Here is a 13,413-nt window from a genome sequence, read left to right as displayed (position 1 = left end):
TGAGACAGGGTTTTACTCTGAGACTCCAACTCTGGGCAGTCCTTCCTGCCTCAGCCTTTTCAAGTGCTGGGATGAAAGGCAGGAGCAGCCATGCCTGGTTAGAGGGCATTTATTTTACATTCTGTTCATTTACCTTGCGTGTATAAATGGGCATAGGTGCCTTGGTGTGTGAGTGATTCTTTCCCTCTACCGTGTAGGTCTCGTATGCTGAATTCAGACTGTCACAGTTGGCAAGTTTACCCATGAGGCTATCTCACTGGCCTATTTTTTAAAAAAATGTTTTTATTAGCATATGTTAGTTATATGTAGTAACGGGTTTCATCATGGCATTTTTATAAACGTGTGTAAGTACTTTGGTCCCTTCCCACTCCCAGCAACCTCCTTCCTCTTAAGCAGTTCCCAGAGGGATCTTTTTTTAATGACCCTACCTAAAATAACACCCCCCACCCCCACCCTGCCATCTCTCCCTGCTGCCTAGTTTTCTTTGCTCTTCCTGTTCTGCTTTCTCCACTCTACTTCCATGGACTTCCCAGCATCTGAGAGTCTGTCCTACTTAATAAACTATTACTCTAGCTCATCCCTGTTTCCTGGATGCTGCCAGAAGATGAGAGCTTCCAGGAAGAGATAAAGGATGGATAGCTTTATTAATTTTATGGAAACAGTATGAGCTGGAGATGCGTCGCAGTTGGCCGAGCACTGGCCTCACAGACAGAATGACAAAGATGGGGTGAGAGCACACCCCTATGATCCCAGCACTGGGAAGGTAAAGGCAGGAGGATCAGAGGGTCAAAGTCATTCTCAGTTACACATTGAGTTTAAGACCAGTCTAGGATACACGAGGCCCGGTCTCTAAAATAAAATCAAATTAAAAGCAGTAGCTAGACTTACTTTACCATGTCTCTTGAACTCTCCAATGGGCCCATTTTAGACGTTGTGAAGCTAGTGGGTAGCTTTCCTACCTCCAAGACAGGGTTTCTCTGTGTAGCCCTGGCTGTCTTGGAACTCACTCTGTAGACCAGGCTGGCCTCGAGCTCAGAGATTTACCGGCCTCTGCCTTTGCCTCCGAGCACTAGGGTTAAAGGTGTGCGCTGCCACCACCCGGCCCGGCGGGTAGCTTTATAATGGCTGGCAAACCTGTCTGTTCTTTGCTCTGGAGGTGATGTAACCTTATGCCTTACGGTTCTTTTCAGCACATACGACCCTGAGCAAAGGCCTGGGTCCAGAGCTTTTGGGATCTTGTTTTCTTGGTTTATCCAGCAAGAAACACCCTGGAATGTGCAGGGCATATAGCAGATTGCTCTTTTTTTCCTTGTCTTTTTAAAATGCTTACTTATGTGTGTGACTGTGAATATGTATATAAATAAGTGCATCCCATGCAATCGGCGCCCAAGCAGGTTAGAAGGCAACAGGTCCCTTGGAACGGAAGTTACAAATGGTTGTCCACCTCTGTGTGGGTGCTGAGAATCGAACCCAGATCCTCTGCAAGAGCAGCCTGTGCTCTTAACTGCTAAGCCATCTCTCCAGCCCTCTTTTTTTCTTTTAAGGATGTTTGTCTTTTTATTTATTTATTTTTACGTGTATGAGTGTTTTGCCCGTAAGTGCACCTCATGTATGCAGTACCTATGCAGGCCAGAAGAGGGCACCAGACTCCCTTGGAACTGGAGTTATAGATGGTTGCGAGCTGCCGGTGGGAAACCAAAGAATTACAAATTAGGTTTTTGAGGTTTCGGTTTAAAGTTTAAAGCACAAGCCTGAACGAAGGCCAGACAGGTGGAGACATGTCCAGCCACCTTCAGGGAGGAACCAGCCTTCCTGCATTCTTTGCCTGCCCACTAGAGATACAGTTGCTAGGAAACCGGCCCGACCAGACCGTTAATGGTTTGGAGGTCTTCCTATAGCCCGTCAATTCAAAATGCAGCATCTCCTTTGTGTTTCAACCAATAGGCGCTTGCCAGGCAGGAATCCCCTTGCTTTTGGCGTGCTGGGAGGGACCGGAACCTTTAAATCACCACCTACCCTGAGCACGAGGCTCTTTGCTCTCAACCGCTCTGGCAGTGAGGGTATGATCCCAAGCTATAGCTTGTAATAAAAAGATCCTCATGTGTTTTGCAACGGACTCGACTCCTGGTCGACTTTTGGGGTCTCGAAAATCTGGCACAATACAGCAGGTGCCAGGCTGAGACCCAGTCAATCGACACATGCCAGCCCGGGCCAGGACTAGCCACAGGCAGAGGTGTGCAGATAAATGTCCCTGGGGGACATGACTTTTAGCTGAGGTGCCAAAGGAGAGCTGAGGCTTGCCAGTGCTGCCAGTGGCACAGACGATAGATAGTTGTGTGTAGGCTCTACACTGGGATGAAGAGTCAGGCCTGGCCGAGAGGCTAGGCCCAGGCTTTAGGGTTTGATTTCATGAGTATCTGCAGTGAGACTTCTAACTAAACTTTTTTTTTTTTTTTTTTTTTGGTTTTTCGGGACAGGGTTTCTCTGGGTAGCCTTGGCTGTCCTGGGATGCACTCTATAGACCAGAATTGTTGGAGTTGCTCTGGATGTATTCAAATGTTAATTGCTCACCCTCAAGATCCTTACAGTTCTACCAGCACATTTTCATGTTTTTAGACCTTGCCTCCCAAATTATCCCTGATTGGCTGATAAATTGCTTACAACCTGGACTGGGCAGAAGAAAGGAGGAGGAGGAGGAGGAAGAGGAGGAAGAGAAGGGGGAGAAGGGGGGAGGACAAAGGGGAGGAGGAAGGGGAGCGAAGGTTCTTGGGCTTGTGGGGTTACAGAAAGACCACAGGAGGGGGGAGGCAGAAGAAAGGAGCAGGTCAGCATGCCGTAAACAGGAGCACTCGGCCAGAGCAGCTTGCTTTGAGGATTGGCCTGCTGGAGCAGAAGCAGCCCAATTAGAACATGTGCAAGCATTTATGGGGGTTTTGGCTGGGAAGCTGATAAGATAGCATAGAGAGTTAATATCTGCCCAGCCCCAGTGCATTAAGGCTTATTAAAAGGTTTAATAAGAGGTTTCTATGTCTTTTGTTTACAAAATAGAAGATTAAGGAATAATTGCCACTATAGTAATCATCAACCCTAATTAATATTAATAGAATAATTATTTCAATTTACATATGCCTCCATAATTGTATAAATCAATATTAAATATTAATAATCATTCTACACAGGCTGGCCTCAAACACACAGAGCTCGGCTGCCTCTGCCTCCGTGCTGGGAGTAAAGGTGTGTGCCACCACTGCCCGGCTAACTGGCTTCTCTGAGGCTTTGGTGGGGTACCTGTGAAAGATGGGGTGTTGCAGCCCAGAGACCCCTCAACAGAAGCCACCTGGCTTCACCTCTGTTACACACTGAGGTTCCCAGGAAGCTTTTCTTCTTTTCTTTATTTTGGTTTTTCGAGACAGGGTTTCTCTGTACAACAGAGCCCTAGCTGTCCTGTACTCCATTTGTAGACCAGGCTGGCCTCCGACTCCCAGAGATCTGCCTGCCTCTGCCTCTGAGTGCTGGGGTTAGAGGCGTGTGGTAGCTTGCTGACACCCATGAAGCTTTTCTATAACTGAAAGAATCAGCGGCTAACACAATAGCCACAGATCATCTACCACCCACTTTACAGATTTTTTTTTTGAGTCAAAATTGTCATACACGAAGCTACTGTACATGCTGGGCATGGCTGTTCAAACCTTTAATCCCAAGCACTTGAGAGAGAGAGTCAGGTAGATCAAGGCCAGCGTGGTCTACAGGATGGGCAGAGCTACCTAGTGAAATTCTCAAAAACACAACAAAAGGAAGCTGATCTACAAGCCAGGAGTGGTGAGGCAGAGGCCCTCACTGAGCTTGTGTGAGGTTCTGGGTTCCATCCCTAGCACCAAAGGAAGATGTCTCAGCAGGTAAGGGTGCCAGCCGCCTCCAACCCTAGTGACCTAGTTTGATTCCTGGGACCCACGTGCTGGAAGAGAACTGATTCACACAAGTTGCCCTCTGACCTCCACACGCAGACCACAGCATGGCACACACATATAATGAAAGCCTAATGCGCAATTAATGCAATAACTTTTAAAAAGATCTCGGGGAATAACGGGCATAACTTTACCCGAAGGCACACTCTTCCCGGCCTTTAAAAATCCCCGCCCAAACCTCAACTCTCTCCTTCTTAACCCACGTGTGTCAGGAAGGACCCGATACCCCTGCAGAGCGTACATGGCGTGGGGGCATGTTAGGGGACTGAGGGTCCCACAGCCACCTCACCCAGAGCCACCTTCTCCCTCTGCCTGTCCTCGGGTTCCTGGGAATAGACTCTGGGAGCTGTGTCCTCAAAGCCTTGCCTGCACCTCTGGGCCCCGGGGGGCTTTAGGCCTACAGACCCCATCTATAGCCCACAGGGGAGGGAGGTGGACAATCCAGGCTTAGAGCTTGAGTCTCAGACTCCCAACCTTCCCCTTGACTTTGAACCCAGCAGCTTCACTTCTCTGAGCCTGGGGCTGACTCACGGCCAAACAGGCAACACCCACCTGGCAGGAGGGCTGATGCTAGCGTCTGCTGAGCTGTAGGCAGAATGGGGTTGTGGGGGAGGCAGCTGTCAGAGGGGGCCCTGGAAGCAGGCTAGCACGCTTACCTTGGCAAGGGGTTCACTGAAATGAAGGCCTGAAGTCAGTGTCTGACGAAGAGGGAGAGATCCACGGAGTCAGCCCTCAGTTCTTGGTCATCCCTTTATAAGATGGAACCCTCTGCCTGTTAGTGTCCCGTCCCTGTCCACCTGCCAGTGACCCTGATCTTGTCCTGGGTTTCCTCCTCTCTGCCTAACATCCTTGGGACCCAGTCACCCCCTAGGTGACTCCCAGCCACCTATTGTGCCCTCCCTCCTGTCATCTGCTGTACCACGCATACAGTAGAGGGATCCAGAAAAAGAGAGCTGGTTGCCAGGGCAACAGAGGATAAAGCCCTTGTACTGTCTGGCTGCTGATTGGCTGGGACAGGTCCCGCCTCCTGCCATCCTGAATGTTGGGGGGGGGGTGCAGAGGGAAGGGTCTTTGATGGTAAGGAGAGGTACCAGAGTGCCAAGCCAGCCCAAGACTGCCGCTTCTCTGCGCACTTAGAGGCCTCCAGGCCAGAGAAGCTCCATCTCCCGTGGGAATATTGGCCTGTCGTTCTCTGCCACTAGCTCCCACAGCGGCCACAGATGGCAGTGTCTCTGGGGACAGCAGCTGCGACCGAGTCCACTGGCCGACACCGAGCCGCTCAGGCTGAGGGAGCGTGCGAGCTCCGTGCAGAGACCGCAGGGCGGGTATGAGGTGAGTCTGCTGGCATGCTGGGGGCACTGAGTGTCGCTCGTGGCTTGGGAGGTAGGGAGTGGGGCTCTGCGACCTTTACGCTGTCGCAGGCAGGACCTGAGCTGAAACAGGCTTGGCAACACCCATCCCTGTGCTGCTGTGCACGGGGAACCCTGCAGCCCCCAGAGGGTGAGGACTGGTCCGAGGTAGGTCACAGAGATGGCCTGCGAGCATCTTCCCCTTCACTCATGTCAGTCCCCGGAGGCACTGGGAAAAGGTCTAGGAGTCCTTTGTTGCCCCATCATGCACAGATTTTCATCTAGAGTATTGGGAAGGCAGGGGACCCCGAGCTCTGCTCCACAGATCTACAGCTATTGCATGTGAAAGAGACACTGCTCTGCCCCAGACTCTCATTCCCACATTTAAGTTGTGTTCTGTTCTGGGGCCCCTTTCTCTCCCTCCTGCTGCGGCGTCACCACCCAGCAATTATTTGGCTCTCTAGAAAGGACGATGTGTGAGAGGATGCGGGGGCGTCACTCTGTCCCCACCTCTGCTGCTCCAGTCTTGTCTCAAGACAGTACTCCCTTTTACTATATCCCTCCAGAAATAGGGCACCTTTGGCCAACGGCCCCTGGGGAGAGGGGGATCCAGATGGACATAGGACCAGAAGGCACCATTCCTGTAACCTTCCCTCCAGGGTTACAGACCACCTGGGAAGAGGGAGTTCAGGAGGAGCTGGAGTTTGGAGGTCATAGTAATAGCCTTCCTCTTCCACCTGCTCTGGAGGGGATCCTGCCCCTCCCTCTCCCCCCACCAGAAGCCGCAGTGGCTCACTTCCCTTCCTCATGCTTGGGAAGGTTTCCCCCTGTCTTAGAGGACTGGAGACTTAGACTTGAGGGTGGGATGGGATCTAACTCCTTTGCAAAGTAGCTTGTCTTCTTCGCTTCTGTTTTAGCCTCGGTCTATGGACAGCGACACCCAGCCAATACACCCTGGCTAAGCTCTGTGGAAATGCTGTCCCTTGCCAGGCATGCAAGGGGGAGGGGGGAGAGGGTCCTCAGACCATGCCAGACCCGAGGAAGGTGGAGGGGCGTGGTAAATGGACCCTGCCTCTTTCCATCCTGAAGAAGGTGATCGGCGTTTGGACTTTTGAAGCAGAAATGGAAGTTTGCCCAATTAGCAAGGCTGCAAGGAGCACCCCAAGGAAAATAAAAGCAGATACAAAGATGGGGATTGCCGGCGGCAGGTGACTGGCCCTCAGTTCCTTGGGAGCACGCAGCATGGGGCGTGAGGTAGGGAGGCTGGCAGAGAGCAGACGGTGGCTGCATTTGTTACTTTTCTATTGCTGTGACAAAAATACCACGAGCAGGGGAACTTAGAAAGTAAGCTGAGCTTATAGTCTGAGAAGGCTTAGCGCTCATGATGGTGAAGCAAAGGTGTGATGGCAGGAAAAGCTGGGAGCTCACATTTGGATCCATGAGTAGGAGAGAGAGAGAGAGAGAGAGAGGGAGAGAGAGAAGTAACTGAGAGTGGTGTGGGCTTTCGAAAATTCAAAGCTCACCCCAACAAGGCCACACCTCCGAATCCTTCCCAGACAGTTCCACCAACTGGAACCTTCCATTTCATGTAAGTGTTCACATATATGAGCCCATGTGGATCACGGTCTAAGGAGTCTGGGGTCACATGGCTTTTGTGAAGCACTTTGCTTCTCCCCCCCTCCCCCCGTGGTCCTGCCTTCTCCTTTCGTGGCTCACTCACAGTAGCAGTTGCTAACGTTGGTGGAGTGCTGGTTATGTGTCCGGCTTGGCCTTGGATGGCACTGTGTGAAAGCCACAGTGTGGGGCTGGGGCTGTATTTTAGTAGAATGCCTGCCTGGCTGCAGGAGGCCCTGGGACTGACCCCCCAGTAGTGTGTAAACTACTGGGGTCACACCCCTCTAATCCCTGCACTGGGAAGGTGAAGGCAGGAGGATCAGAAGTTCAAGGCTGTTGTTGACTACAGAGTGAATTTGAGACCAGCCTTGACTATATGAGACTGAGTCTTAAAACCATCCCCCTACTCCCCTCCCCATTTTTCAAGACAGGGTCTCTCCATAGCCCTGGCTGTCCTGGAACTCACTTTGTAGACCAGGCTGGCCTTGAATTCAGAGTTCCACCTGCCTCTGCTGGGATTATAGGCGTGAGCCACCATGCTGGACTAAAACTTTTCTTTTCTTTAAAATTAAGATTTAATTAATTGTTATTTATACAGTGTTCTGTCTGCATGTGTGCCTGAACACCAGAAAAAGGCACCAGATCACACTACAGATGGTTGTGAGCTACCATGTGGGTGCTGGGAATTGAACTCAGGACCTTTAGGAAGAGCAGCCAGTGCTCTGAACCTCTGAGCCATCTCTCCAGCCCCAACTTTTTTAAACGGGACTGATGAGATGGAGTTGGAGTTACTTCCTGCCTTGCCTGGCAACCTGAATTCAATCTCCAGGACCCATACGGACAATCAACTGCTGACAGTTATCCTCCTACCAACACATTCAGGCACAAGCATGCGCACATGTTCAAATGCACACACGCACACACATGAGCACACACACACATACATGATAACTAAATTGTAATAAAAACGTTCAAGTTTAATTTACAAGGTATTTAGGAAGTAAGTCCCATTACAATCTCTTTTTATAGGTGAGAAGATGGAAGGTCAAAGCTTGAGAGGCCCTTATATAGCACCTAAGTGGCAGCGCTATATGCTATGTGAAATCTTACATACATTGACTCACTTAGCAGCCACGGAGCCCTGCCACTCAGGAGCCACTCAGGAGCTGGTTTTTGTTTGTTTGTTTTTCCGTAAGAGAAGCCATGATCTCATCTAAGTTATACGGGGCCAGTGACAGTGGCCTCATAATTACAAAGCTGGGCAGTGTAGACTATTGATAACAGATCAGGGGCCCCCGGGCATAGCTCATCAGGCTGCACCAGAAGTAGCTCTTGCTATTGAGAAGGCAGGGTTCATCCCAGCCTCAGGGTGCAGGGGAGAGAGACCAAAGGCGGCTCCTCCCCAGCGCCCTCTTTCAGTGAGTGCTTAGCACAAACCGGCCTCCCTGCTCCCAACCCTCCATCCTCGCAAGGGACTGATCGTCAGTGAAATCTCACAACCGCCTGTGCTGTGGTTGTCCTGGTTCCTCCTTCCATCCGAGGAAGCTGAGGCCCAGGCTTAGGCCACTTGTGCAAGGGTACAGACGTTAGAGAGGGCCAGGAGCCAGCGCAGCTCTTGGCTGCAAATCTTCCTTGAAGGATGAAGTAGGAGGCTGAGTGTCCTCTTGTGAGGGGGACAGCATGGTGCAGGCTGAAGGAAGGGGGAAGACATGAGGTGCTGAGTCACCCTGAGGTCTTGGTCAGGCCCTGTCCCCCGCTCCCCTAGGCAGGAGTCTCCCCAGCTGTAATGTGATGCTGGGTTAGCGGTACCAAGGAGCTTTCTTGTGTCCTCATGCCTGTGTCTTGGCAGCCAAGGCCACCGCGATGCCGCACTTCCTGGACTGGTTCGTGCCTGTCTACCTGGTCATCTCCGTCCTCATCCTGGTGGGCTTCGGAGCGTGCATCTACTACTTCGAGCCTGGCCTGCAGGAGGCGCACAAGTGGCGCATGCAGCGCCCCCTGGTGGACCGTGATTTCCGCAAGACGCTGATGGTGCGGGACAACCCGGCTTTCGGAGGCCCCGAAGTCTAAGACGGCCCGGGATCTTGAGACCCTCCAAGCAGAGGACGACTCCTCGATATTCCCACCCATCCCTGTGTAGCCCAGCAGAGGCCCTTGCTGTTCGGGGAGGCCCCTTTCTCTAGAAACCCGGCGCTTGAACATTTATCTTATTTGCTGCTGTGGGCTCAAAATCTCTGCGTCAAGCCCGTTCAAGCCTTTCCTTCCCAGCTCTGGGGACATCCTCCACCGGCCCTCAGTGCCTTCGGGCTGTCCAGCCCCCTGTCCCTCCACCTGGAGTCAGGTCTGACTGGCCCGCTGACTCCTCAGAATCCCCAGCTGCTTTCTGCTCCCATCGCTGCCTCGCAGCTGACCCGGGAACGGGATTTCATTCGGAAGGATGCGGAAGGATGCCCGCTTGGTCCAGATCAGCCCCGCCCACCTCCGTGGGCTCAGGCTTAGAATGAGTGACTGTGCTCGGTGGGTGGGTGCAGGAGGGTAAGACTTTGGGAAGGGTGTGTGTGTGTGTGTGTGTGTGTGAGAGAGAGAGAGAGAGAGAGAGAGAGAGAGAGAGAGAGAGAGAGAGAGAGAGAGAGAAAACAGGCAGCACTAGCAGGTGGGAAGCTATGTGTGTATCCGAGAGAACGGGGGCAGAGCAGGCGGTGGTGGGAATGGGCCAGGCTCCGTGGGGCAGTGTAAGAATTGTCCACAGCAGGTTCCGTTCCAGCCCCTCCCTTCTGCTGGACTCTTACACCCCGTCCCCCGTCCCCCACCCCGAGGCTGAGGTGCTCCCCCCTCCCCCCGGGAGCCCAGGCTGCTTTTCCAGGGCTGAGCCTAGCCCTGCCCGCCTACCCGGAACGTTTCTCCTGTGCCGCTGGGGCTTCATTTACTTTGCATACGAATCGGCAGCCTTCCTTCCTCACACTCCTCTGCTGAGGCTGCCATCTGCCTTTACTCATCACTAATAAAGGCTTCACCACCGCTCCCTGTGCAGGATTGTTCTTTCTCAAAGTAGGATTGTGTCCATTTGGGGTCCTTGTGAAAATTACAACAGCTCAGCGGTCCTGGGAGTCGGAGGTGGTAATACCAAATCTCAGCAAAGGTGAAGAGAGATTCTAAACTATCAAGACTGTGGGCCGGACCATTGTTGGCCAGGGGCAGGGCGGTGTCCTGTGACAGGCTGGCCTCAGGCTGTGTAAGCACAAGGATCTGAGTTTGGGTCCTCAGCACCCACATAAAATCTGGGTGCAGTGACATGCATCTGGGTGGAGAGGTTTGGGGGGAACGAGAGAATCCTGGGGCTTCCTGGCCAGCCAACATAACTGAAATGCTGAGCTCTAGATTCACTGAAAGGCCCTGCCTCCAAAACAGTAAGATGGAGAGTGAAGGGGGAGACACCTGATGTTGACCTATGGCCTCTGCTTGTATGGGTGTGCACATCTGTACCTGTGTGTGTCTGGAGTAAGGACATCAGGATGGCATTAGAACATTCTCTCTCTATTCCTGAACCTTTTTTTTTTTTTTTTTAAATTTTGCATAGGTTTCATAGCTCTATGTGGCTGCCAGTTGCTCTTCCCAGGTCCCAGTTCCAGGCTTCCACAGCCTTCGGCATCTTGATGTCTTTTTAAGAAAAAAAAATTATTTAACTTTCATTATATGTGTAGATGTGTTTTGCCTGCAAGCATTTAATGAATGCACATCACATGTGGTGCAGAGCCTGCAGAGGCCAGGAGACGGTTCTGGACCCCCTGGAGCTGGAGTTAGCTACAGAGGTTGTAAACCAAGTGGGTCCTAGGAATCAAACCCATGTCTTCTGCAAGAGCAGTAAGTGCCCTTAACTGCTGAACTGCTGAGCCATCTCTCCAGCCTCAGCACTTTGATTTCTTTTCTTTTCTTTTTTTGAGACAGGGTTTCTCTGTATAGCCTTGGCTGTGCTGGACTCACTCTGTAGACCAGGCTGGCCTCGAACTCAGAGAGATCTGCCTGCCTCTGCCTCCTGAGTGCTGAGATAAAAGGTGTGTGCCACCATGCCTGACCTGCCCTTTAACTCCAGGGAGCAAGTCTCCGCAGGCAGCAGTACTCTAGTTAATTCCTAACCCATCACTTCCTTCCAGTGTACTCCATAAAGGATCTTCTAGAACAAAAGAGATGAGGAACATGAGAAGGTCTCTTAAAGGTGAGAAAGGCCTGAAGGTAGACCCTTACTGGTCCCCAAAATGTTTGAGCTCTGGTTGGGAGACCCTGACTGGCCCGACAGCTCTAGTTCCTGGAGCCAGACGTGAGCTGATCCTATTGGTGGCTGTGACTAAGGGGGAAGGATGCTGGATGAGTGAAGGAGAGGAATTGGGGTTATGGTTTTACAGAGAGGAGACAAGCTGAATAGAAGGGTCATTTAGTTATTGCCGTTTGGGTGAGGGACTGGAAGTTTGAGGGCGGGTTATGTGGACAGCAATCCACAGATTTTGGTGACCATGAGAGTCAGGGGTCTGAGTAGATGCTGCTGGCAGGCAGGATGTGGCAGAGAGGTCAGCAGGTGAGTGGGCTCTATAAGGACCCCTAGAGGGTAGAGACCTTCCCGTATGTTTCGGATCACCCCACAAAATCATGGGGGCCGGCCCACTTTAGGTACCCAGCCCCACTTTGCTTCGGTTTCTTCTGCAGTGCTAGGCCCTGTCTTTTCCGAGACCCCTTTCCTACCTTTGAGGCTTCACGAGTCACAAGAATGCCCTTGTGGCATTTTTCTTTTTGTGCTAATCTAAATGGCGAGAGGTGTGAAGCTCAGTGTTGCCTTTACCAGAAAACTGCCCCAGCCATGTTTCAAGGCAGGGCTGCAAAGGGGCCCGGCACAAGCCATGTGCACGAGTTAGGGGTGGTGGCTTCGGGGCCAGAGACCTGGCTCCCCTGCTTGGGCAAGAGAGAGAAGGTATCAGAGGGCATCGTGAGCTCTGGACCTTTACAGCAAGAAAGTCAGCAAAGGCTCATGGTCTCTAGAACCAGGTGGGTCCTGTAGGATGACTCTTCTCCTCCTCCCCTTCCTTCTTCTCCTTTTCTTCTACTTTTTCCTCCTTCTCTTCCTCCTCCTTCTCCTCCCTCCTCCTCCTCCTCCTCCTCCTCCTTCTTGTTTTTTTTTTTTTTTTTTTTTTTTTTTCCCCGAGACAGGGCTTCTCTGTGTGTAGCCCTGGCTGTCCTGGAACTCCCTCTGTAGAATAAGCTGGCCTCAAACTTGTGTCACCTTGGCCTAGCCCTGTAGGATTCCCCCCACCCCCTTTATAGATTACACTCAGGGCTTTGCAAGTGCTAGGAAAGGTCTCTACTGCTAAACCACACCCCTGGTCCTCTCTGACAACCTTCTGTTCTTGCTTTTCTATCTCCTCCTTTCTTTCCTTTCATCATCCCACCAGGGTCTCATACAGCCCAGGCTTGTCTTAGACTCACTTTGTAGCTGACACTGGACTTGAACCTCTGATCCTCCTCCTGCTTCCACCTCCCAGTTCCTGGGATAATGGGCATTTGCTACCACAGGCTGGATTTGAACTGCTGATCCTCCTCCTGCCTTTGCCTCCCAGGTGCTGGATCACAGGGATATGCCATCATGCCTGGTGTTCATGCTAGCACATTTTTTTTTCTTCTGCCAGCCACCTCAAACAGGCTCACCTCTTCCAGGCTCTTGATGAAGTGCCTCTAGTTCAGGAAAGAGACTCATCCCTCATCCTAGGTCAAGTGCTCATTTTTAACCAATCACTTGAATGTGGGAGCCTACCCAAAGACAGGAGGAGAAAGTCCACCCACCCAAATCACCACGGCCGAATTAATTAAAGCAAGCAATCAGTTAAAACAAGCTTTTTTATTTATGTCTGCAGCTGCCTCCTCCTCAGGCGGGGTTCGAGAGGCCGGCATTGGATGTGAGGAAAACAAGGTTTTTATAGCTCAGGAGTAGGGGGTTTCCGAATAAGGGAAAATAGGTGGGGTTACAGAATCAGAATATAACAGGTGGTCAAAACAAGGTAGTCATAATAAGGTAATTATAGGGGGACATAGAACCTTTAAGGTTGCAAGGTGGTTATAAATATCTTTTGAAGCAAAGACGTGCTTTCCTTTCCTGGAACAGCCAGTACAGAACCATTTGTAGTTAAGGTTACAGGTGGGGCATGGCCCAATCCTTGAGAGACAGGTTTAATCATAAACAGGAATGAACCTAGCTTGTCTTTACTGTAAGACAGCTTTTAAGCCTAAGATGGAGGCAGGCTGGTTCTTCAGTCCCCTTGGACTGACAACATGCCAAGGGCTTGAGTTGTCTCAGAACAGGTCGTTTCTCTCAGAATGTTTTGAGGGGACGGAAGGTTCCAGAAAGAACACTAAAACTCTCCCATTCCTCCCCCCCCCCGCCTACCCTGTCTTAGCAAACAGGTCCTTTGGGAGTAGGCTGGGCTTGACCAGCTGAGCCCCAG

At 51.5% G+C, this 13,413-nt stretch overlaps 1 protein-coding gene across 1 annotated transcript; it reads left to right on the top strand.

The window, feature by feature from the left end:
• Positions 1–4,996: 4,996 nt before the first annotated feature.
• Smim45 (small integral membrane protein 45) lies at positions 4,997–9,949 on the top strand. The gene is made up of 2 exons (XM_060388953.1): positions 4,997–5,297; positions 8,778–9,949. Exon 2 carries the CDS (start codon positions 8,792–8,794, stop codon positions 8,996–8,998), a length of 207 nt encoding a protein of 68 aa, XP_060244936.1. The 5' UTR covers positions 4,997–5,297; positions 8,778–8,791; the 3' UTR covers positions 8,999–9,949.
• The last annotated feature ends 3,464 nt before the right edge of the window (positions 9,950–13,413 follow it).

This window comes from Meriones unguiculatus, chromosome 8 (genome assembly GCF_030254825.1).
Source record: "Meriones unguiculatus strain TT.TT164.6M chromosome 8, Bangor_MerUng_6.1, whole genome shotgun sequence".
Lineage (NCBI taxonomy): Eukaryota > Metazoa > Chordata > Mammalia > Rodentia > Muridae > Meriones > Meriones unguiculatus.
Note: the sequence above shows the minus strand (reverse complement) of the source record. Positions and strands in the feature narration are given on the sequence as shown.